Source organism: Macaca fascicularis, chromosome 8, assembly GCF_037993035.2.
Source record: "Macaca fascicularis isolate 582-1 chromosome 8, T2T-MFA8v1.1".
Lineage (NCBI taxonomy): Eukaryota > Metazoa > Chordata > Mammalia > Primates > Cercopithecidae > Macaca > Macaca fascicularis.
The window spans coordinates 66,341,459-66,367,414 of NC_088382.1; the positions used below are offsets into that span (position 1 = coordinate 66,341,459).

Genomic DNA, 25,956 nt, shown 5'->3' on the forward strand with positions numbered 1-25,956 from the left:
CATGTTTGAGGCTTGAGCTATTGGCGTTTCCCTTCAGTTTCAGTCTGAAGTTCATTTGCTTTCTTTCTCCCTTTGAAAGAAACCATGCAAGTGTCCACTCCAAGGTACTCACCAAGGGCTATCAACATTTTTGGAGACATTATTCTAGAAGAAAAGCAGAGAAAAAAATTATGATCCTTTGAGAGGAGTCAAATAAACTACTTTGCAAAGAGTAACTGCAAATTATACAAAGTTCAAAGTGTCACTTAATGGGAGGATGGAAGAGAAAAGTGCTGTGTCACCCCCAAGTACCATCACCATCCTCAAGGCCAATGGCTCTTGACTCTGGCTACACCTTGGAATCACTAGAGCCTTGAAAAGCCCCATTGCTCAGGCCGCAATTTATCCCTGTATCACACCCCTGAGTTCTGTGGAAAGAGTACATATATCCTTATTTACTAGACTAACAAAAGGTAGCAAAAACTAGAAAAATCTGGACCATTTAAGCAGAATCTCTGGAGGGTAGGACCCAGGAATCTGTAGTTTTAAATGTTCCCTGGGTGATTACAATGTGCACCCAAGATGAAGAACCATTATTTTAGTTCCTTGAGGATAGAGGCTGTATCTTCAGCTCAGTTATGCTCAATTCAGCTCGATGTGGCAAATATTTATGGCATGCTAATTACACATTAGGTATTGTCCTAGGCTGCAGCAAGGAGCAGGAAACAATTCAGACAATATTTTCTGTTCTTAGGGATCATGCAAGGTAGCAAGTAACTACGGGTGTGATGAGTGTGCCAAAAACTAGGGACAGATGTGATGGAATGTACAATGTGGGACTTTGACTTAGCTAAGCACTCAGGTCAGCTAAGGATAAATAGGAAATATGTTGAATAGATATAAATAGTAAAGAAAGTACTGTATTTAAGTACTGTGTTTATCAGTAACATAATTTTGTAATAGTGAATCTCTGCTTGTGCTTTCTACTCTGCTACTACTTACAGCAAAGGAGTAGTATTTCTTGAGGGCAAGACCTTAAGCTCTGTAATCAAATTGGAAACTTCAGTTTGAAACTTAGTTGCGCACATATTATTAGTTGTTTAACCCTGCAAAAATTACTGTCTTTAAACCTCAGATTTCCTAAATTGATAAAACTCACGAAAGCTATCAGCACAGTAGCTAGCATGTAGTAGTCACCACATAAATGCTAAATGTGGACCTGGGTGGAATCCATTAACAAATATCTGGAACTCATAGCATGGGCCTTGCATGAAGTTGCCAGAGCTATGTCGCAAAATAAAATGAAGAAATTGTAAAATGCCCTTAATATTTTTCTGGCAACATACTTGTGGTTTGTTTTCCCTTGTTTTCAAAGTAGAGCTCTACACTAATCAAACTAAATAGTTGACCAAAACCAAAAACATAAAAAACAAACAAAAAAACCCTAAATAATTTGTTACTTGTTTGTGTTGAAACAAAAAATGTGTGTTTTGCAAGACCTAAATAATTGTTAAATTTAGTCAGTGTCTGAAGCAACCAAGACACAGCAATAATCCGATAAGTTGTTTTTGCACTATTAAGGTTCTTCCTCTTACCATTAAATAAATATATAAAGTAGCTTCATATGCAAAAGAGGTAGCAGTGATTGGACAATTTGTTCACAATAACCAGAATGATAGTGAGATCATTATTAACTTACTGTTTAAGAATCAATGTGATATATATAAATTTGGGCATCATTAAATAAACTTGTTCCTCTAAAATAGCATTTACAATTTTTTTGGCCACATACTCCTGCTCCAGTATTGGTAACAGAAACGGATACCTGGAATAACAATAACAAATAGTGATATTATCAGACTGGTATTTTTTGCTGTTTTCATAGGGCATTGATTATGAAATTTCAGATATGGAACTATAACATACAGCTGTAAACAGTCAAACAAAGGCCAGGTGCAGTGGCTCACACCTGTAATCCCAGCACTTTGGGAGGCTGAGGTGGCTGGATCACCTGAGGTCAGGAGTTCTAGACTAGCCTGGCCAACATGGAGAAATGGCATCTCCACTAAAAGTACAAAGATTAGCCGGGTGTGGTGGTGGGCGCCTGTAATCCTAGCTACTCTGGAGGCTGAGGCAGGAGAATCTCTTGAACCTGGGAGGCAGAGTTTGCAGTGAGCCGAAATTGTGCTCCTGCACTCCAGCCTGGGCAACAGGGTGAGACTCCATCTAAAAATAATAATAATAATAATAATAACAACAATAATAATAATAAAACAAAAACAAACAAACAGAAAAACTAGTCAAACAAAATGCAAATCTTAAGAATTGCCTTGTGTTTTCTCTTATGATCAGTAATAGGACTAATGCCAATATATTTAATTTCCTGCGGTAAACTTTCTGCTTTTGTTGATTTTCTGCTGTGTGATGGTCTAAACATGGAAGTGATTGCTTTTAGATTTTTTTTTTTTTTGAAAGGAGTCTCACTCTGTCACCCAGGCTGGAGTGCAGTGGCACAATCTCAGCTCACTGCAATCTCCGCCTCCCGGGTTCACGCCATTCTCCTGCCTCAGCCTCTTGAGTAACTGAGACTATAGGCGCCTGCCACCACGCCTGGCTAATTTTTTTTTTTTTTTTTTTTTTTTGTATTTTTAGTAGAGACAGGGTTTCACCGTATTATACAGGGTGGTCTCGATCTCCTGACCTCATGATCCGCCTGCCTTAGTCTCCCAAAGCACTGGGATTAGCTTTTAGATTTTTCACTTCTTTCTTCCCTCTCTGTTCCTCCCAAACATCCCATAGGTGTATACTATTAAGAAGCAAAATTACAGCAAGGCGTGGCCCAATTGCTAATCCCAGCACTTGGGAGCGTGAGGCTGAGGCGGATGGATCACCTGAGGTCAGGAGTTCAAGACCAGCCTGGCCAAAATGGTGAAACCTCATCTCTATGAAAAATACAAAAATTAACTGGGTGTGGTGGCCCATACCTGTAATCCCAGCTACTTGGAAGGCTGAGGCGGGAGAATCACTTGAACCCAGGAGGTGGAGGTTGCAGTGAGCAGAGATTGCCTTACTGCACTCCAGACTAGGTGACAGAGCAAGACTCCATCTCAAAAAAAAAAAAAAAAAAAAGCAAAATAGCAAATATTATCTTACCAAAAAAAAAAAAAAAAAAATCTCTTGAACGTGTGTGATGTATCAGTTTAGATAGGTCAGTTACAACATTAAGCAGAAATAGATGTTTGTAAAATCAATAGTTGAAATGGATCAGAATGTAAATAAATATCACATAAGTTATTACTTTGACATTTTATACTTTTAAATTATTCTGCTTAATTAGTTGAACCACACTCGCCTCAAAAATTCTGTTTATTTCAGCTGATTTTGGGAATCTGATCAATTTTCCACAATTGAATGTTGACAGTTAGTCTTTATATTTTATTCTCCTAAAAGTTTTCCAGAACTATAGCCTAAAGGGCTCTAATGCTTATTTAAAAATAGAATCTACAGATCATTGTTTAATTCTCTACCATTTTAGGATTGTGAATCTTTCTTTTTCTGGAGAGTTCTTTTTTAGTTTGTTTATCTAAGGACAACAATTTTATAAAAGTTATCACTTAATGTCACTGACTTCTCTGGCTACCATGCCCCCTTATCCTGGCTGGTCATCTTTCTGTGATCTTAACACTCTAGCTTTTAATAAGACTTAGTCACATATTAACAATTCTTACTAATATTGTTTTAATAATAATGTTAGAAACAAACTAAATAGCTTAAAAACACATGTAGAGTATACTTACATTAGCTATGACTACATATGTGTATATACATAGGTTTATTATCAATGCTGCTGATATAAAACATGTATAATACATGATTTACTACTACTAATAAAATATACATTACTTTTTGTTATAAACTCCATATAATCAATCACTTTTCACAGAATGCTTTTGTTAATTTTTGTTGAATTCTTGCATCACATATATTCTATCACACAAATATGACACACTTTGGTTAACCATTCATCAGTTGATGGATATTTGGATTGTTTTTACCTTTTAGCTGTTATGAATAATGCTGCATAAACATTTGTGTACAAGTTTTTTGTGGGGACATGTGTTTTCATTTCTCTTGGACATATACCTAGGAGTGGAATTGCTAGGCCATGTGTTAATTCTGTTGAGGAACTGTCAAAGTATTTTCCAAAACAGTTGCACCAATTTACAGTACCACCAGCAATGTGCAAGGGTTCCAATTTGTCCATATCCTCACAACACTGTTATTGTCTGTCTTTTTTATTGTGCCTTCCAAGTTAATGTGAAGTTATTCATTGTTTTTAAATAACAGCTTTATTGAGAAATAATTCATATACCATAAAATTCACTGTCTTAAAGCATAAAATGTGGTGATTTTTAGTATATTCAGAAAATTGTTCATCACTATCTAATTCTAGAATATTTTCATCACTCCGCCAAAAAACTTCATACACATTAGCAGTCATTTTCTCCTTGTCCTTTCCTTCAGTCCCTGGCAATCAATAGTCTATTTTCTGTCTTTGTAGATTTGCCTATTCTGGCTATTTCATATAAATGGAATCATACAGTATGTGGTTTTTTGTGTCTGGCTTCTTCTACTTAAAATAACATTATCAAGGTACATTTACGTGGTAGCATGTATCAAATTTCGTTGCTTTTTATGGTTGAATAATATTTAGTTGTATCAATATACCACATTTTGTTCATTCATTCATCACTTGATGAACATTTGGGTTGTTTTCACAATTTGGATATTGCTGCTATGAACATTTGTATAAAATATTTCATTTTCATTTCTCTTAGGTATATGGCTAGGAGTTCAAATATGGTAACTTATTGTTTGCCTTTTTGAAGAACTGTCAAACTGTTTTCCAATGTGGCTGAACCATTTTATAATTCCGTTGGCAATGTATGAGGATTCCAGTTTCTCCACATTCTCATCAACACTTGTTATTATCTGTCTATTTGAGTTTAGCCATCTTAGGGTGTTTGAAGTACATTCTCATTGTGCTTTTGATTTGCATTTCCCTGATGATTGATGATGGTGAATATCATTTTATGTACACATTGAACACCGACCACTTATATCTTTTTTTTTTTTTTTTTTAATGGATTCTCACTCTGTAGCCCAGACTGGAGTGCAGTGGCACAATCTCCGCTCATTGCAACCTACTCCTCCCAGGTTCAAGTGATTCTCATGCCCCAGCCTCCTGAGTAGCTGGGATTACAGGCATGCACCACCACACCTGGCTGATTTTTTTATTTTTAGTACAGATGGGGTTTCACTATGTTGGCCAGGCTAGTCTCGAACTCCTGACCTCAGGTGATCCACCCACGTAAGCTTCCCAAAGTGGGATTAGAGGCATTAGCCATTGTGCCTGGCCATCTTTTTTTGAAGAAATATCTGTTCAGATCTTTTGCCATTCTTAAAAGTTGGGCTTTTAAAAATTGTTGAGTCATTAAGAATTATTTATATATTCTGGACACAAGTCCCTTGTTAGCTCTAAGATTTGCAAAAATCTTTTCTCATTCTTTGAGTTGTATTTTTACTTTATCGATGTTCCTTGAAGCATAAGAGTACTTAATTTTGATGAATCCAGTTTATTTATCTTCTGTTGTTGCTTGTATTTTGATGTCATAGCTAACAAACCATTGCTTAATTCAAGATCATGGAAATTTACATCATTTTTCTTTAAGAGTTTTATGATTTTATCTATTACTCCTAGCTTTTTGATTTATTTTGAGTTAATTTTTGTATATGATGTAGGGGTTGAGGTTCAACTTCATTATCTTGCATATGGCTATCAAGTTGTCCCAGCAGTATTTGTTAAAAAGGGTATTATTTCTCCATTGAATTGTCTTGACACCCTTGTTGAAAAGCAGTTGAGCAAAAATGTAAGAGCTTATTTCTGGACTCTTGGTTCTATTCTATTGATCTATACATGTCTATTCTTAAGAAAGTTTGACATTGTCTTGATTAGTGTAGTTTTATAGTAAGTTTTGAAATAGGGAAGTGTGATTCCATCCAATTTTCTTATTCTTTTTCAAGATGGCTTTGGCTTTCTGAGTACCTTGCATTTCCACATAAATTTTAGAATCCACTTGTCAATGCATGCAAGAAAGGCAGCTAGAATTTTGATAGGAATTGCATTCAATCTGTAGATCAGTTTGGGGAATATTGTGTTTTAATAATATTAAGTCTTCCAATCCGTGAACATAGGATTTATTTTTATTTAAGTCGTCTTTAATCTCCGTTGAAGATGTTTTGTAATTTTCATAGGATAAATTTTGTGCTTTTTTCATTAAATTATTCCTAAGTATTTTATTATTTTTGATGCTATTGTTAAATTGACTTGTTTTACTAATTTCATTTTTGGATTATTCATTTCAAATGTATGGAAATACAAATGAGTTTAGTACGTTGATTTTGAATATTGATCCTTTGCTGAATTCATTTTGTAGATGTAATTGTGTGTATGTGTGTGTGTGTGTGTGTTTGCATATGTATTCTTCAGGATTTTCTATATACAAGATCATGTCATCTGAGAATAAAGATAGTTTTGCTCCTTTTTTCCAATCCAAATATCTTTTATTTTATATTTTGTCTAAATGTTCTATTGAACAGTAGTTAAATCGAAGTGGTGAATTTGGATAGCCTTGTCTTGTTCTTGATCTTGGGGGGAAAGCATCCAATCTTTCAGCATTAAACATGATGTTAGCTGTGGCTTTTTCACAGATGCCACTTATCAAGTCATGGAAGTTCCCTTTTATTTCTACTTTCTTAGTGTTTTAATCTTAAAAGCGTGCTAGATTTTATCTAATGCTTTTTCTGTGTGTTTTGACATGATCATGCAGCTTTTGTTCTTTGTTCTACTGATATGATATACTGTATTAAATTCTCTTTAAATATTAACCCAATCTTACATTCCCAGGATAAATCCTATTTAATCATGATGTATTAATGTGATAGGTTGCTGGATTCCATTTACTGGTATTTTTATTGAGGATTTTCGTGTTTATGTTCATAACAGGTCTTGATCTTTGGTTTTATTTTCTTGTGATGTCTCTGTGCAGTTTTAGTATCAAGGTCATCCTGCCCTCGTAGAGTGAGTTGGGAAGTGGTCAGTCCTTTTGTATTTTTTTGGAGGTTTTTGAAATATTGGTGGCTATTTTTCTTAAAAAGTTTTATAGAATTTCCCATGAAGCCCTCTGGATCTGGGATTTTTCTTGTGGGAATTTTTTTTTTAGATTACTAATTTAATATCTTTAAGTCTATTCAGATGTTTTTTCCTTCGTGAGTAGTTTTGTTAGCTTGTGTCTCTCTAGAAATTATTCCATTTCATCTAAGTTATCTAGTTTCTCGGCACATAATTTTTTGTAGTATTTCCTTATGGTCCTTTTCCTTTCTGCAATGTTACCAGTAGTAAGGTCTTCGTTTTTATTCCTGATTTTAGTGGTTTGAGACTTCTCTGTTTTTTCTTTCTTGGTCAGTCTAACTAAAGTTTTGTTAATTTTGTTGATCATTAAGGTTGTTGGTTTCATTGATTTTTCTCTAGTTTCCCACTCTCTATTTCATTTATTTCTGCTACAATTATTACTTATGCTTGATTTGAATTTAGTGTGCTCTTTTTTATAGCTTCTTAAGGTGGAATATTAGTTTGTTTATTTAAGATGTTTTATATTTTAAAATAAAATTTTCCCTAAGCACTGCTTTAGTCATATTATGTAAGTTCTATGTCACATTTCCACGTATTTGTAAATTTCTCAAATTTTCTTCTGTTTTTCATTTCTAATTTCATTTCGTCTGGAGAACATACTTTGTATGATTTCATTCCTTTGAAATTTATTGATGGTTGTTTTATGGCTCAGCATATAGTCTATCCCAGAGAATGTGTTATGTGTGCTTGAGAAGAATGTGCATTCTGCTGTTGTTTGGTGGAGCATTCTATAGATGTCTATTAAGCATACTTAGTTTATAATTCTCTATGCCCTTTGATCACAGGAGCATCCTTTAATAATTCTTTTCTGAGATGGAGTTTCGTTCTGGTGCTCAGGCTGGTGTATAGTGGCACAATCACTGTTCATTGCACCCTGGACCTCCAGGGCTGAAGCCATTCTCTCACTTCAGCCTCCTGAGTAGCTGGGACTACAGGCATGCAGCACCATGCCTAATAAATATGTATTAGAGACAAAGTCTTACCATGTTGCCCAGGCTGGTCTCAACTCCTGGGCTCAAGCAATCCTCTTGCCTCAGTCTCCCAATGTGTTAGGATTGCAGGCATGAGCCATTGTGCCCAGCTGATAATTTTTAAAATTACGTTTTTTTTCCTGGGGCATATAATATGCATCTTTACCTGTCAGAACCAATTTCAGATTTATACTATCTTAATTCCAGTGAGATATAGGAACTTTACTCCTATATAGCTGTAATGCTTCTCCCACTTTTGTGCTATTGTTGTTATACATATTATGTCTATATGTGTTATAAACACATTATTGTAGTTATTACTTTGTAAGTTTTACGTTTTAAAGAAGCTGAGAGAATGAAGGAGAACAAGTATATATTTATGGATTTTGTCATATCAACCTCCTTCATTTCTGGTTCTCGTCATCTCTTCCTGTGGATTTGAGTTACCATCTGGTGTCATTTATGTACTTCAATATAATTTTGTCCCCACTCATGTCCTTTGTACTGTTATTGTCAAAAATATTACATTTCTATATGTGGTAGGCCAAATAAAACTATTATGTGCATTTTATTTATACAATTGTATTTATAATCAATGAAGAGAAGAAAGGAAAAGAAATAGGCATTTGAACTGTCTTTTAAAAATTACCTACTTTGTCATCTTTACTGTCACTTTATTTCATGTGGATTCAGATTACTCTCAGGAGTCACTTGTTTTTATTCTAAAGAATTTCCATTAATATTGCTTGTGAGGCGGTATGCTAAGCAATAAATTCTCTGTTTCGGTTTGCCTTCCTTTTGCTTTCATTTTTGAAAGAGATTTTTGCTGGATATAGGATTCTTGGTGCGTAATTTTCCCACCAGTACTTTGAATATGTTATTGCACTGCCTCTTCGCTTTCATTATTTCTGTTGAGGTGTCAGTCATTAATCACATTTGGGTTCCTTTGTATATGATAAAACTTTTTTTTTTTCCTTTTGCTAGTTTCAAGATATAGGTTTGCTTGCATCTTTTAACATTTTGACTATGATATGTCTGGGTGTGGAACCCTTTGTGTCTACCCTACTTGGAGTTCACTGAGTTTCTTAAATATGTAAATTAATGTTTTTCATCAACTTTAGGAAGTTTTTAGCCGTTGCTTCTTTGAATATTTTTTCTGCTCTTTCTCTGTATATTCTTTTTTTTTTTTTCTTTGATAGAGTCTTGCTCTGTTGCCCGGGCTGGAGTATACTGGCTTGATCTTGGCTCACTGCAATGTCCACCTCCCAGGTTCAAGTGATTCTCCTGCTTCAGCTTCCTAAGTAGCTGGGACTACAGGTGCATGCCATCATGCCAAGCTAATTTTTTTTTTTTTTGGTATTTTTAGTAGAGATGGGATTTCACCATGTTTGCAAGGCTGGTCTCAAACCCCTGAGCTCAAGTGAGCCTTAGCTTCCCAAAGTGCTGGGATTACAGGAGTGAGCCACCACGCCCAGCATCTCTGTATATTCTTTTAATGTTACTCTCTTCACGTATGTATTTATTTGTTTAACAGTGTCCCAGATTTCTCTGAAGCTATTTTTTTCTTCATTTTATTTTCTCTCTTTTCTTCTGATTACATAAGCTGTATCCGTATATCTTCAAGTTTACTCATTCTTTTTTCAGCCAACTCAAATCTACTCTTGAACTGCTCTTGTGAATCTTTCTTTTCAGTTATTTTTCTTTTCTGCTTCTAAATTTACATTTGTTTTTTTCTGTTTACTATCTATTTATTGAAATTTGTTGAGACATTGTCATCATATCTTTTTCACTTCTAAGTTTACATTTGTTTTTCTTTATACTTTCAATCTGTTGAAATTTGATGAGACATTGTCATAATACCTTTTTTCATTTTTCAAACAAAGATCCTTTTAGATCTTTGAATGTATTTATAATAGCTTTCTAAGGTTTCTTTCCTGAGTCCAACATCTGAGCTCCCTTAAAAGCAATTTCTGTTATCTATGTTTTTGCTTCTATGTTACCTATGTTTTTGCTTCTATGTTTATGCTTCTAAGTCATACCTTCCTGTTTCTTTGAATAGCTCATAATTTTTTGTTAAAAAGTAGACATTACAGATAACATACTTTAGAAACTCTGGATAATACTCTCCCATAGGGCTTTTTGTTATGGTTGTTGGCTTGTTTATTTATTTAGTGACTTGGCTGTACTAGTTCAGTGAAGTCTATCTCCCTCTTCTACAGTCAGTGTGTAGTTTTGGTGTCATTCCTCAGAGGATATAATCTTGGGCATGCACACTATCTTCCTGACTGTCAGAGATGACTGTGGTTTTAGCCAGACAATCTTTTACTGCCTCTTTTGTTTGTCTCTTAGTCAAGCTTTGGCTGGTCTGCTTCTACTATCACACCCGCCTCTTAACCTCCACAATTTGCTAGCTGGTTGTCCTGTTCTTTTTGTATTCTGGTTCATGGTCTTACCCAATTGAAGTCAGGCCCTAGAAGCAGAGAGATACCAGTCTTTGAGGAGGGCCTTGACATTCACCTGGCACCTGGTTACTCTGTGCTATGGAGCAGGAGATAAGGGTAATATAAAACTTACTCTTCCATGACTACTTTACCCAAATTGTCCTTATCAATCAGGATGTAAGAGTTGGAGGTGGAGATAACCGGAACCATTCTGGCAACCAGCTATTGCCACTATCCTGTATGGATCTTCCACAGTCTGGAGCCTGGGATAATGGGATCTGCTAATACTCATTGCCTGGGAAATCTACCTAAAACAAGTATCCTGCCTTAGGAATCTGGGGAAGATGGAACCTGCTACTTGACTGCTGAGCTTAGTGGAGCAGTTCTGTCACAAGAAGGAGCTGTTCTGGGAAGAAGAACTGCCTTCTTCACCAAGAGTCCCTTTCTGGATCTTCCCTTCACAAGATGATCAAGCACTGTCTGGCTGAGGTTATTCACACAATATAGGCCTTCTCCTGCATGGAGCTGTTAAAAATGGGATTTGCCAATGTTCCAATGGCTGTCAAACCACCCAGAATAGCATTTTCACCCCCAGGAAGAGTGAAAGAACTGTTACTTTGTTGTCAAGTCTGCTGAAACCATTATCCCAAAAGGCAAGAGGGATTGTCCCAAGCCCCAGAGCTGTGGTCTTTTAGTGTTCTTACTGAATTTCCATAGATTTTATTCAACAAATGCTTCTCGATTTTTTGCATCCCCTTTGATCAATCTCCAGAGATTTTATTTATATATATATTTATTTATTTGTTTGTTTATTTTTTGAGAGTCTTGCTCTGTCACTCAGGCTGGAGTGCAGTAGTGTGATCTTGGATCACTGCAACCTCCACCTCCTGGGTTAAAGCGATACTCATGCCTCAGCCCCCCGAATAGCTGGGATTACAGACGTGCGCCACTCCCACACCCAGCTAATTTTTGTATTTTTAGTAGAGACAGGGTTTCACCATGTTGGCTAGGCTGGCCTCTAACTCCTGACCTCAGGTTATCTGCCCACCTTGGCCTCCCAAAGTGCTGGGATTACAGGCATGAACCACTGCGCCCGGCCAATCTCCAGAAATTTTGAATGATTGTCTTTGCTAATTTTGACCAGCTTAATAGATGTCTCTTTGGGGAAAGCTTTCCCCTATACATTCTGTTAACACTTGACCACTTGTTTTGGAACTTTCTATTTAATTTTAAAGCTTCACTAGACTCTAAATAGTTTGATTGCCTCTAAGCCAGGCTTTCTGTTGGCCGTCTCCGTGTCCCACAAATACAGCTGATTCATGTCATTTGGATTGTGTCAGTCTCTTTTTTAATTATTGTAATAACTACGCTTGTCCTCATATTCAGTTTATACTTTCCAGTATACTCACTGACTGGCTCCCTATGTAAAAGTTCTCATATTATATTTGCATCCTAGTTTGGACTGTTCTAGATAAATTTAACCTTCATACCAAAATGTCACTCTGCAATACTTCCCCCCATATATTAATCAATTTTACCAAATATTTTATTTCTGAGGTTATTTATACCTTTGTATTCTCTTTAGGAAAAAATTATCTTCTCAATACTACAAAGTTCTCAGTATTAATTTCTCTGTTACATTTTAATATACTGATTAGTACTTTAGGTTTAAAGTTTTACTAAATCATAAACCTCACAACTATATTATTGTCTTTAAATTGAATAAATTTATAAATATCACACATATTGAAATTTTCTTTTACTAAATTAGTCATTCTCATTGTTTCTTTTATTTCAAAACTTCAAAATCATCAGACGATGACATAGAGTGGAAGATTATTATAAGAGCAAAGATTACTTTAAGAGTTAACTTACTTGCTTATACAGCCTTCAAACATTCCAGTGTTGATGAAGTGTGGGCACACGATGGTGGTTTTAACTTCAGTTTTCTTTACCATAGTTAATTCAAAAAAGAGAGATTCAGCAAAGCCAAAGGCTGCAAATTTACTTGCAGAATAATCTGAAACAAAGCGAGGAACTATTAGTAATAGAGCTTGACAATTGAAATTATCTTAAAATTTGAATTAACTCTTACATTTAAAAATTGAATCTCCCTGGGCACAGTGGCTCACGCCTGTAATCCCAGCACTATGGAAGGCCGAGGCGGGTGGATCACAAGGTCAGGAGATCGAGACCATCCTGGCTAACACGGTGAAACCCCATCTCTACTAAAAATACAAAAAATTAGCCGAGCGTGGTGGTGGGCGCCTGTAGTCCCAGCTACTCGGGAGGCTGAGGCAGGAGAATGGCGTGAACCTGGGAGGTGGAGCTTGCAGTGAGCCGAGATCACGCCACTGTACTCCAGCCTGGGCGACAAAGCCAAACTCCCTCTCAAAAAAAAAAAAAAAAAAAGGAATCTCCTTCCCCTTTCTCCGGCTTGTCCTTGGGGACAAAGCATTCCTGTCAGAGTCAATTTATGTGGGCAAACACTCCACTCCTACATCTCCACACTCCACTCTTACGTCTCCACATGCTATATCCAACAAAAAATGGAAATCATATCAGTGTTTCCTAACCCAAGAAGACCAAATCCAATAGGCATATTCTGTTTTTTTTTTTTTTTTTTTTTTTTTTAAGAGAATATATCTCCTTCTGGAAATAGAAGAGAATGCTGGCATTATGAATAGAGTCAGCTATTTCAGAGATTTCCCCTTGGTGCAGGAAGAGCTTCTATCTCTCTTGGAAGAGTCCTAATTTCTGAGTTCTGTGACACATGGTGAAACAAAGTACTCACCTGATAGTCCATTAATACCAAATACTCCTGCTATACTTGAAATACAAACCAGGTGACCATGGTTAGCTTTAATCATGGCAGGAAGGAAGGCCTTACAAGTCTGGAAGGTATAAATGCATTTTGTTAATATTTCATTCATTACTATATTTGCTTCATAAGTATTTGATGAATTGACTAATTTAACACATATTTATTTAACACCATAATGTGTTAAATTCTGTGGCAGTAGAAAAGTAGGTACCATATAGTCATTGTTTTCAATGAGATTAGAGGTTATTATGTACTAATCTATATTATTTGATTTCTTTTTCTTTTGAGGTAAACTGTACTAATTGAATCAAATGAACATTTTATATTTGTGGTTGGCTAAAAGTCTTAAAACCTAGTTTTCTGGTAAGCTGAACTTTTCCATGTAGTTTTTAGCAATTCATATTAAAATTTAATTGCATTTACCTTCCTGGCTTTACCCTAAACAAGATTTGCCCTTGCCCTGATGGTTTGGCAGAATGGGAAGAATTGTTTAAGGAAAAGTGAATTTCAGTGCAAGCTAAACACACCCAGGTGAGTAAAGCACTACCACATCTTAGATCTATCCTTATTTCAGCACTCCTTTTCTCATTCACTGTGTAAATCCACGTTTCTGATATCATTATCTCACTGGTTGTGTTATTCTACTGGTTCTCTCATCAGTGATTTCAACCTAACCTTTACAATGCTCATGATCTGTTTCTATGAGATTGCAATGTTAACATTGTCAGAATTTGGTATTTATAGTTTTGAAGAGTGCCAAGATGTGCTCACCTACAAGGGACCAGTAGAACAGAGAGCAGACACTGGATCAAAGAGTGACACATTTGTTTTTGAGATATTCTTTATCTCAGTAACTTTGTCCTAGAGCTGCTGAACTAATTGACAAGTTTCTGCTTAGATGTGAACAATTGGCCTCTTATGACATTTCCTATCCAAGTGAGGTGGCAATTTATACATCTCTGTCTTATAGTTGTAACATTTTTGTCTTTCAAAAATTAAATTCTTGTTGCATCAGTCATGACTGAAGACTAGTTAGAAATGACAAGAGCTGGTTATTGTCTTTCAACACAAAGGTGTGAAAGATCTGGCCAGAGGCCCAGAGAACATCTCAGTGACTGTCTGGTAGACCCAGTTAGGTTTAAGGACAGGAAGCCTAGGTATAGAGGCCCAGCAGTGGCAGCACTATTGATATCTAAAAGTTTATGAAACTTTCAAGAAAATGAAACTGAGAAATGGAGTTGAAGGTGAGTGTCAGTGCTACCTTTATAAGAAATCCCATGGCTGGGGACAGTGAAACTCCCCAGAGTAAGGGAGAGAAAGCAGTGGCCTACAATAGTCTGTGATACAACTGAACACTGGTGAAATTAAAAAAAAAAATGATGAGGGTGGGAAGTCACCTGTTCACAGGGATGTAGCCACTTTTAGGAGTTTTGGTTTTTGAGACAGAGTCTCTCTCTGTCACCCAGGCTGAAGTGCAGTGGTGTGATCTCAGCTCACTGCAACCTCTGCCTCCCAGGTTCAAACCATTCTCATGACCCAGCCTTCCCAGTAGCTGGGATTACAGGCACGCACCACCATGCCTGGCTTGTTTTTGTATTTTTTGCAGAAATGGGGTTTCGCCATGTTGGTCAGGCTGGTCTTGAACTCTTGGGCTCAAGTGATCCACTCGCCTCAGCATCCCAAAGTGCGGGGATTACAGGCATGAGCCACGGTACCTGGCCTAGGAATTCAGTTTTGTTTGCGTTTCTCTATCAACTTTTTTTTCTGCAAATGTTTCTGTATGTGTATTTACTTTTGGCTGTGGCTGAATTTGCGGCTAGCTTCTTGTGTGTTCAGTTGAGAAAAGTTCTCCCCCCTAGAGGGGAAAGTAGTAGGTAATGACAAAGGTCTGTTTGAATTTGCAGCCCTATGTACCAGTGGGGCACTTTTTTAGAACATTCTAGAAGATGAATTGCTCATAGGGACCCATAACTAGTGCTCACTAGATGTATATCTATTATTAAAGGAAAGAAAAAGGAGTAAAGTAAGTGTTGAGTCAGCAATTAGTTGCCAAAAATGTATTTTACCTTTTGTAAAATGTTTTTAGTGCCTGAGAAATTAGTAGAAAATTACATATGGATCTAGATTTGTACATTACTCCTAATCAAAGTAAATCTGTGAACAAATCAGATTTGTTTGACAAACAGCTATATGCTGTTTATCAGGATTTTGTTTGATAAACAGCTATATCCTGTTAATTAGGATTTCCTGATTTTATCACATGTGGGATATAATGAAAACAAACATCAGATTTGCTGGATTTCATTTTAATGTATTTATGTAAGACTTTTTTTTTTTTCATGGAAAAGCCAAATTAATACCCTTTCTAAATTTTTCAACGCTGGTTTATGGGTCAGACAGATTATCTTTGTTTCCACAAAACATTTCTGGTTATAAAGAATACAGATATGCATACAGTTAAATTGAGCTACAATGAATGATGACTTTACTGTCAAATAAAGATTGATGTTTTTGAACTTTAGTGTTGCAAGTTGCTTTTTCTTAGTTACTGCACTTGCATTGCCTTTTATAAGTTTTCAATGTTGTCCCTTTGACAAGCTTTTAATATCAACAGTGATTGTATTGCTCTGTAGTGTAACTTAAATGGCTTGAATATTTTAGGATAATATTAAGTTGTATAAATTTATGAGAAATTTTTGGTTACCAATGCAATTAAAAAAATTAAAATTCACAGAGAAAGGGTATTGAGTCACTCAGCACCACTTTGACTTGTTTTTTTTTGTAAAGTTTCAATTGAGATAGTAAATTCAATGTAATATACACCTTAACTTTTAATATGATAAAGTTGTTTATGTTTTAAAGTGATCATTGAAAGCTAAAAATGATATAGGTACATAGTGATACAGTTTTTGTGTGTGTTTAAGCTCATACACACATATAAGAGCATATTAAAATTAATGAACAAAAGAAACAAATATGATAAAGATGATGGACCTGGTAGCTTAAAATCTCTTGGAATATTCCAGTCTGTTATAAACAAGAGGTATTGGAAACTTATTTTTGACCTTTGTGTAGTCTGCCCAGAGAGCACGGATTCTTATCTTGTCAAAATATTCTTACTCTGAGCACTTGAGCCCTAATTAACTTTTTGTTAAATCAAATAGCCAAAAATTTGCCGCATCTGAAAGATCTAAAATCCCTTAATAATTGTACTGTGATGTGCCGTTAGGTATATTTAAAAATCAAAACAAAACTATTGTCACTCTGGCTCTTAAGGCAGCCAATTATAGCTATTCCATAGTTTTTGTTTAGAAAAATAAATTTATAGAGGTGTTTTTGCATTCAGAGTCATCTTTGGTACTTCTTAGGTGACCAAATCACCCATTGTCTGTTCCCTTGGCCTGATTTCATAACACAGCAATTAGCAGCAGGGTCGCTAGAGAAAATGAGGTATATTGGGTATGCTCCACATTTCCTAATTAGCTGAACCCTATTTAGGACCTGCCCTGAGAAAATGTGGGGAAAAATTGTCAACTCCAAAAGGAAACTCAACCTTTTCTTGGATGAATTTATTAATACAAATATATTTACCCAGAGACTGCACACTTGCCAGGACAGTTAGAAAGACCCTGAGGATTTGTCAGTGCTCTTGCTATAATAAGTAACCAAATTCTTATAAAATAATTATGTCTTATATCCCAATAGCAGATTCTGTTTTCTTAATTTGGTATTTTTGGTTATTGAAATGAATTAACTAGAGCCATTCAGTTTTGTCATCAGTAGGTAATTTCTAGTCTTCCTCTTCTTTCCTGGAGGCTTCTAGTACTACAAACTGGAAACTGTGCCTGTTAAGACAGCCCAGAAGGACACACTCAGAGTTGCAGTGTGGCCTGGACAGTGCCAAGGATTGACTCATTGGAATGGGCTTCCCAGTGTAGGCTGACATTGCCACAGTGAGGAGGCCCCTGCAAGGTCACGTCTGGGGCTGAGCCAGGTCCATAGAACCTGTTTAGTCCAGGAGCAGATGACTATGTGAAAGCAGGCCCTGACCAGCATCAGGCAGAACAGAATTAATGGTATATGTCTGGGTCACAGCATCAGTGAGGGAAATTTCATGTGGTCAAAGTTCTATTTTCTGATGGGCATGTGAGCAAGCCCCTTTTCTTTCTTGATGTGTTTCCAGTTCTCTCTTCAGGAAGCTAATGCAAAGTGGAACTCAACTTTTTGAATGCTATCTTAATTCAGGGAAAAATATCTTATGGGGATCTTGGTTTAGATTATAAACTAAGTGAAGATTCAAAGGAATGTAAGGATGATAATAATTTTAGTACTTGAAATTCAGACAAATGTTTTCACAATAGGTTAAGCTTAGAAAAATGTGTGGAATGATATTTAACTTATTTTAATCATTGTACACTCATATGCAATCAAGCTAATTTTACAGATAATATGAAAGCTATTAATTGCCCTAGTGCACAAACCTACTGAAGGCAGTTGGGTAGATTCTATTGCAATGACTTACTGAGATCCTTCATCTTTCATGGTGATTTGCCTATTTGTACCTGTTCAGTAAGACCCAGGCCTTCTTTTTCCAGGATATAATGAATAGCTTGATAATGCAACCAGAGCACAGGTGTGCCCCATTTAAGAATAAGTTTAATTTAATCATGTATGACAAGCCTATTCTTCGGGGATGATGGTTGCTGTTCATATATTGAACCAGCTGTCTCCTCAGGAAATTGAACTGATACCTGCTTTATGGGTCATAGGTCCCCTGCCAGCCTTACAGGTAGTAAGGGAGGTCACTTCTTGGTAAACCAGTAGCCTTGGCAGGTTTGAGAGACCTCAAGATAAAAAAGCAAATCTCTTACTAGAAGAACTGCAGTACAATTTCTCCCCAGAAGTACTGCAGGCAGCACCCGGTGGAGACATATTTCTTGGGTTTGGTTTCACAGCCTTGAAATAGATAAGCTAGTAAGAGCCGTAGAACAAAATTTTAAAAAGTTATTTAATTCTTGAGATGAATCAAGAGTCTTTCCATCATCTTCAGATGGAAGTTGACTTCCTGGTTTCAGTGGTTGCTCAGTATCATCTGTCTCTAGGCTTGCTGACACACAACCGGAAGGCTTATGTGTGTTTATGAATAGCTCTGAGCACCTGTAGAGCTGATTCAAGGCAAACAACAGAGCACACACACAACATAAAGATACAAGTTCAGAGGCTACATGAAGCCTGAAGAATGAGAAAGGGCTACTACGTGAGTCAGGAGAAAGAATATTCCTGCTGGAGAGAGAACAGCTTGTACAAAAACCCTCAGATGAGAAAGAGCTTGGTGTTCTCTGGAGTTTAATCAGGAAACTTGGCATGTAGAAAGTTAGCAGAAAGTAGAGAGAATGAGAGGTGAGGGACAGATAAGGGAGGCCATGACAGGCAACTGTATGTTATTCTAAGTGCATTTGGAAGTCTCAATATTTTTCAGCTGTGGAGTGAGATGATTATTTGATTAACCTGTTGAAAAGATCACCTTGCTCCCAGATAAAAATGGGTTAGAAGGCAAAAGTGTTGAGGGTGGAAGGCCCTGAGGAGAGCTGTTGGTGAGAGATGAGGATGGATTGATCTAGGGGCTGGCGGCAGAAGGGAGAGACATGCACTTGGGCATGTCGTGCAGGGACAGCCAAGGATGTGGGGTGAGGGAAGGGGAGGAATCAGGATGATTTCTAGATTTGTGATGTGATTGGAATGAATGCACCCTAGCTCCATTTAGTAAGATGACATTTCCCCTTTCTGAAGGAAATGTTTGGGGTAGGGTAGTACAGGGAAGGAAATCAATGGTTTTCACAAATGTTTCTGGGAAGTATATTATATGGCAAGCACTGTGGTAAGTGCTCAAGGAATATTGGTTAAAATAGGTTAGTGGGGGTTCCCATTAGCTTTTCGGTGACCAAGGAAGAAGACCAAGGATATAGTTCTGAGTTCCATGGAGAGTGGTATAAAAGAGTAGCATGGAAAGAGGGAGGAATCAGGTGACACATAAAGAAAGCCCATTCCAAGGTCCTATTTTTGGAGGACTGGGGCCATACCTGTCCCCACTTCCCCATGTCTCCCAAGACCCTGGTTTCAGCACCTGTTCCTCCCACAGGCCCCATTTGCCACTGATCCCTGTTCATCCCCTGGCAGCATCAAGTATGAACCCTCTTAGTGGAAACATCTCTGGTAACTCCTCTCTCCTTTAGCCTCTACCCACTTTCTAGAGTTGCACTGACCAAGGAAGTAGCCTCTAGGCATGTGTGGCTATTTAAATATGCATTTAAGGCTGGGTGTGGTGGCTCACAGCTGTAATCCCAGCACTTAGGGAGGCCAAGGCAGGCGGATCACCTGAGGTCAGGAGTTCGAGACCAGCCTGGTCAACATGGTGAAACCCCATCTCTTCTAAAAATACAAAAATTAGCTGGACAATGGTGGGCACCTGTAGTCCTAGCTACTCAGGAGGCTGAGGCAGGAGAATCACTTGAACCCAGGAGATAGAAGTTGCAGTGAGCTGAGATTGTGCCACTGCACTCCAGCCTGGGCAAAAGAGCGAGACTCTGTCTCAATAAATAAATAAACATGTATTTAAATAGATTATATGATACAAAGTTAAAAGTTTAGTGCCTCAATCCCATTAACCACATTTCCAGTGCTCAGTAGCCACAGATGACTAGAGGCTGTCATATTAGGAAGCACAGATGAAGGGCATTTCCCCCATCAAAGACAGCCCTACTGGGCAACATTGTGTAAACCACTCCAGGCCTCAGGAAAGACACTCCTGAGTCATGAATTCACTCATTCTCTTTCTGTAATTTTTCCCTCCTCCACACTTCTTCCTTCTGTAAGCATGGGCCACCATTTACCGGTTGCCTGACCTTGGGGAATTCATTTAAATACTTTGGGCCTCAGTTTCCTTATTTGTAAAATGAGAATGAAAAAGGCATCATGGCTGCAAGTACTCAATAAATGGTGGTGATTGTGATCCATCCCAATCTTAATTCCTGTATTAGAATGCCCAGTCCTGCATGCCCATAAACCACCACACTAAAAATAGCCCCTGTCTCTGCACAAGCTCCTTTTGCACTCATGGCCAAATTAAATCTCTCTTGTATAATTGCTGCCACTCTCAGTTTGTATTTAGGTGGGAAGATTTCTGAATCAAGCCTAATAAGTCTTGAGAACGAACTGCAGAGGGTAGAGGGAAGGAAATTACTCTGACAATTTGGAATAAAACAAGATCAGGAAAAGCACAGCAGATAAACCCTGCAAGGATTGAGACCCCACATCTTTCAATGGAAAATCCCCAAATGGTATGTTTATAGAGAAATGCACGAACAAGTGTTTATAGGACTGCATGGAATTTTCGTACTCACCAACGAAAGAAAATGGTAAAGAAAGAGATTTACCCAGAAATGAGAGATGGCGTTTACAAGAAAGGATTTTTCCACCATGTGATCTGGAATATCGAGTAAGAACTTTCCTGTGACTATACCAGCGTTGTTAATGAGGATGGTCACGTCACCAACTTCTTTCCTGACCTGGCCAGAGGGAGGCAAGCATTAGTTCAACTGAGGCGTTGCATTTTCACATTTATTTTCCCAAGTTGCAATTTTTTTTCTCATTTTTTTCATGTAGCTTCTCTGAAGCTAGATATTTTTATCTTGCATGTAGAAATTCCTCAGCTTTAAAGTAACTTTATGACAAATTATCTTAAAAAAAGAACCAGATTTAGCCAGATTCTGGATTTTTTTGTGTGAAGACGGCCTGCAGCATATTTTCCTCACCTCCCATTTCTGTTACACGACTGCCCGTTCCTGGGTCACTAATGGCAGTGGAGTCTGAGTGACACTGCCTCCCTGCATGTCTCAGGACCGTTCCCTTCAGATGGCCTACAGGTTTTTCCGTAGTACGTCAGCGGGTGTCTGATGCCTGCTTCTGTGGGCATCATCTCCCCTACTCCTCTCTGAGGAGGAAGGCAAGACATATCTCATTCCCTCAAGCCAGATCAGTTTTCGGCATGAACACATCCTAAACATGGATGCCTTTCATCGGCTGCCGATGGACTTCCATGTTTCTGTGCTCTTCTATCCAACAGACCCTGTCGAATCGAATTACTCTCTGTGACTGATGTTGCCTTGAGTCCCTCAGCTGTGCCGCTCTTACGCCTCTTAAGTCCTCATTCATTTTCCTTCACTCTTCCCTCCTAAGTTGCCCACCTCATCTGCCTGCATAAACCCCAGTATACCACAAGCGCTGCTCAGAGAAGAGTATGCTTCAGGAAACACCTTAGGGACTGGTTTCCTCTCTTCACCTTTTTGACTCACATTATTATGACTTTGTAGGTGACATTGAGAAAGCTGACCCAATGGCAAACCATGAAGTATGTTTAAACAGCAATTAAGACTTTCCTCCCCTGAACTGGATCTCTCAGCTTATACAACCATCTGTTTCTTTGTTTCTAAACAAGGAGCACCGCCTGCCCTGACTTTGTTTTCTAATTCCTGGTTCATGCACTGCTAGCTGAGCCTGCCAGATAACACGATTTGGAGAATAAGGTAAATATTGCTGCTGATGTAGTAGATTGGAATGAGCTAGGAAAGGAATAGTTAATACTGCTGAGCTGATGCTGGGCTGAGGAATTAGACTCCTCTGTTAGGGAGAGAGGCAGGGCAGAGGCAAACATCCACAGGAGACTAACTTTTAAAGAAAGGCATCCCATTGGTTTGGTGAAGCAATCAGTGTGAGCAAGTGCTCATCAAGACCAATGAGGTGGAAACAGAGACCCAAGAAAGAGGTGGAATCGTCAGCTTAATATGTTCCTGAACACTTAAGAAAAGCCCAGTGGCTGCTGTCTGCAGTTTAAGAAGCCCTGAGCCTTAGGGACAACAGGGCCAAGATAAATTTTATCTAGATCATGGGATTTAATTTTCACTGTAACTCCAAGAGGCAGTCTAGGGAGCCATCATTATCCTAGTATACAGATGGGGAAACAGGCTCTGAGAAATTAAGATCTTGCCAAAAGACCCATAGCTTTTGAGAAGAGCAACAGTGATTCATACCCAATTTAAATTCACACAAAAAGCTGTTTTCCCCCAAATTTACTGCTCTTTCTAGTCAAAATGATTATTGCTGTAACAGGCAAGTCTCATGTGTGTGCACATGCACACATACGCACACGTACAAATAAATATTAATGATTGATTGGATCTGGACATTTGAAAATAAATTGTGAACCTGCTTATTTTAACAAAAGCAATTTATTAATATATTGGTTTTCTATGTTGGAGATGAGAATGTTACCTCAATCTAATTTTGGGAAGTTAATGACTATGCACTTTCAGAATGCTGTTATTGCCATTCACCTTTCCACAAATTTCAAGGAATCCGTTAAAGCCTGTGGTTTGTTGAAAGTCTTGAAGTACAACCCTAGTATTTAGGTTTCTTGGAAGTTGCTACATAATTGAAATTATACAAAAAAAGCATATAAAGTAGTTGGCTGAGAAAAATTCTATTTATAGGAGTGCAGAAAAGAACATTTTAATGTGAAAAGATAATTTTAGGTTAAAGTTTTTAGTCTGGTTTCTACTAAGTAGCAAGAAAATGTTGACCAAGAAGGAAAGATTTGTTAGGGGTTGGCAATGGGGCAAAAGGGCACGAGATTACAATACTTTTGATCAAAGAAAGAGGATTATGAGGGGGTCTTTCCATTATGCACATATTGTTGATGTCCCTTTGGGGATGCAGCATGGGGTCTGTCCTAGGTGATGGGGTCCCTCACTTGTCTGCTCTAAGGCCTGGGTAAGTTCCTTAAGCTCTCTCTGCCTCTGCTCCATCACTAGTAAAATGGAGAAAATGATAGTACCTGCTTCCTTGTGAAGATTATATGGGATGATACTTTGGAAGAAAAAACTTTCTCCAGGGTCCTGATCTGGCTAGTTAGTGGTACTGGGACTGGAGCTCTGTTAGACTGCTTCCCAAGCTCATCCCGGATATATTCGTCTACGAACTTTTCCAGCCACGTGTCTTTCCCTTTACAAATGAGGACTAACTTTGATTCCACTTGCTTTGTACTAAAATATGCCTAAAGATCTACAATACAATACTTGCATTAGCTCATGATGAATTATAAAGAAAAAATCCTGTGGGACCACCAAATAAAGAAGAAGGCAATAGAAAATGATGGATAAGGGTGAAGAGGGTGCTTCAGAAGGTTAAGTGTCACAGAGTAGGATTCAATCAATGTTTTTTGAATGGATCAATAAGTGAATTTCATATGTAGAGCTTAGATTGATTGCCGAAGGGATGGAAAATCCCTTGGATATTCTGTTATCAAAGTGTTTGCACCCCTTTGGGCCATAGCATAGTGGATAAGAGAACACACTTTGGCTTCAACCTGCCTGGGTTTTGGCTAATCATTAGTTTTATGATCTTGGGCAAATTACATATTCATTTTGTTCCTCAGTTTTCTCATTTGTTAGTGGGGATGACGAAAATGATGTATACCTAAGAAGGTGGTATTGTGTTGATTAAATGAGTGGTGATGTGTGTAATGTGCTTAGAATAGTAACTATTTGTGATATAGTGGGCTTTTGTTTTTTTTCTAGTGTGTCTTGACCAATGTAAGGCAATGGCTAGAGGCTGATCAGTTCCCCTTCCTGAGCAACCAGTTAAGTCCACATATCCAAACACTTCCCTTATTGAGTCCTCACACTCTAGGCTGCTCTATGCCCACCCTAGTCACACCAGGGCCAGGTACCAGACAACCAGGGGCAGCCTCTATGCCCTAGAGCCCCCTGAAGTTATTACAATTAACCAGGGCTGAACATGCTTACCCTGCCTTGCCCATTCCTTTCTGAGGAAAACACATAAAGGCCCCCACCACTGGCCCAAACTCCCTGCTTCATGAGTGACCCCGGTGCTCCCCTTCATGGTCCTGCAGGCTGTGCTGTGTTCGCCCCCAGGGATAGTGAGCAAAACAAAATGGAAATGCTCGATTCTGTTTCTTTCTCTCCATCTGCATCCAGCCTCACCACACCGTACTTGAGGTAACATGGCCGAAATGCTACTCAAAAGCTGACCCATTGTTGTTAGGGTACCTGCTAGCTACATAGCAGATGGTAGCTGCAATTTAGAGTATTTGTCAATATTTAATGTGGAGTTAGAACAAATATCAACAGGCTAAGTCTAAGAGGAAATTTGGTCTAAAATATGCTAAATGCATATTTATTTTTTTTGTTTTGTTTTTACTGTATATTTCATATATAGCCTCAGTACATGATGATAATGGATATGATGCATTAGAATCACAAACCATCGGCCTGGTGTGCTGGTGCACGCCTGTAATCCCAGCACTTTGGGAAGTCAAGGTGGGCGGATCACTTGAGCTCAGGAGTTCAAGACCAGCCTGGCCAACATGGTGAAAACCAGTCTCTACTAAAAACAGTATATAAAAATTAGCTAGGCATGGTGGTGTGGGCCTGTAATCCCAGCTACTGAGGCAGGAGAATTGTGTGAACTGGGGAGATGGAGGCTTCAGCGAGCTGAGATGGGCACCACTGCACTCCAACCTGGGCAACAGAGCAAGACTATGTCTCAAAAACAAACAACAAAAAAAAGAGGAATCACAAATCACAAAACATAGAAAGTTAAGTTAAAGCTGGATATCATCTTAAAGATCATTTGGTTCAATCCTTTCGTTTTACAGTTGAAGAAACAGGGACCTTGAAAGGGCCAGTAACTTGTTAAACATTGTACAACCAATGAGCTGCAAAGCCAGGAGGAGGCCTCTTTTCCACCACCTCCGGCCGGTGAATGAGACCCCCGAAAACGCAGCTGGGCAGCTCTGGGCTCAGTCTTCTCAGATTCCCACTTGCCTTGTTTACACTGTTCTCCCTTTTGGAGGTTACACAGTCTGATTTCTGACATGCAGAGTCAAGCAGGAAACACATAGAGAGCTCGAGGGAAATTTATGGCAAACGTCTATCTGTAAAAGTGCATATGAGATGCAGTATTTTCCTTGGGAATAGAAGCAGAGAACACCAGTCAGCTTACCTGATCAGCAACTCTGTAGACCTCTTGTCTGTTGCTACAGTCACACGTATAGGGAAACACTTTCTCACCCCCGTTTTCTTTGGCCAGTCTACACGTTTCCGTGTTGCCTTCTTGATTAATATCCCATAGAACTAAAATGGCTCCAAGTCTGGCAAAACGTATGGCCAATTGCCTCCCAAGTCCACTTCCAGCTCCTGTTATAAGTACAATCTCTCCAGCAACATTCTTTTTCGTCTTGGGAATTATCTTGTAAACCAAAGATTCCAAAAAGTAATATAGAAATTTTCCCAAAACTACGGAGATATCTACAATCACATCCATGTTGATTGACTGCAGAAAGGAATGTCCGAATAAGGAAAAAACTGATAAATCCATGATACTCCGGCAACAATTACAGTACACAGAGAGCAT

General features: G+C 38.1%; 1 protein-coding gene and 1 long non-coding RNA gene across 3 annotated transcripts in view; one reads left to right on the top strand and one right to left on the bottom strand.

Moving 5' to 3' along the window:
* Positions 1-25,866, bottom strand: LOC141407414 (short-chain dehydrogenase/reductase family 16C member 6-like). The gene is made up of 6 exons (XM_073998833.1): positions 25,546-25,866; positions 20,901-21,032; positions 13,438-13,537; positions 12,519-12,663; positions 1,679-1,804; positions 1-144 (listed from the first exon to the last, which is right to left on the bottom strand). Exons 1-6 carry the CDS (start codon positions 25,864-25,866, stop codon positions 18-20), a joined length of 951 nt encoding a protein of 316 aa, XP_073854934.1. The 3' UTR covers positions 1-17.
* The window catches only part of LOC102124253 (uncharacterized), an 84,005-nt gene that overhangs the window by 53,356 nt on the left and 4,693 nt on the right, over positions 1-25,956 (top strand). The window contains exons 1-2 of one of the 2 annotated variants that reach the window (XR_012416438.1): positions 20,604-20,804; positions 21,962-22,049. This is a non-coding gene — a long non-coding RNA (uncharacterized lncRNA). Of the gene's footprint in view, positions 1-20,603; positions 20,805-21,961; positions 22,050-25,956 lie in introns of those variants that run through there. The other variant, XR_001492937.4, reaches the window with a different exon arrangement.

Bases quoted from the DNA above. Each gene is read 5' to 3' on its own strand.
- LOC141407414 (XM_073998833.1), bottom strand. From the start codon at position 25,866: ATGGATGTGATTGTAGATATCTCCGTAGTTTTGGGAAAATTTCTATAT. The intron at 21,033-25,545 runs GTAAGCTGACTG...CCCTCTGGCCAG, and splicing joins TCTACAGAGTTGCTGATCAG to GTCAGGAAAGAAGTTGGTGA. The intron at 145-1,678 runs GTAAGTTAATAA...CTTTTCTTCTAG, and splicing joins ATCACATTGATTCTTAAACA to AATAATGTCTCCAAAAATGT.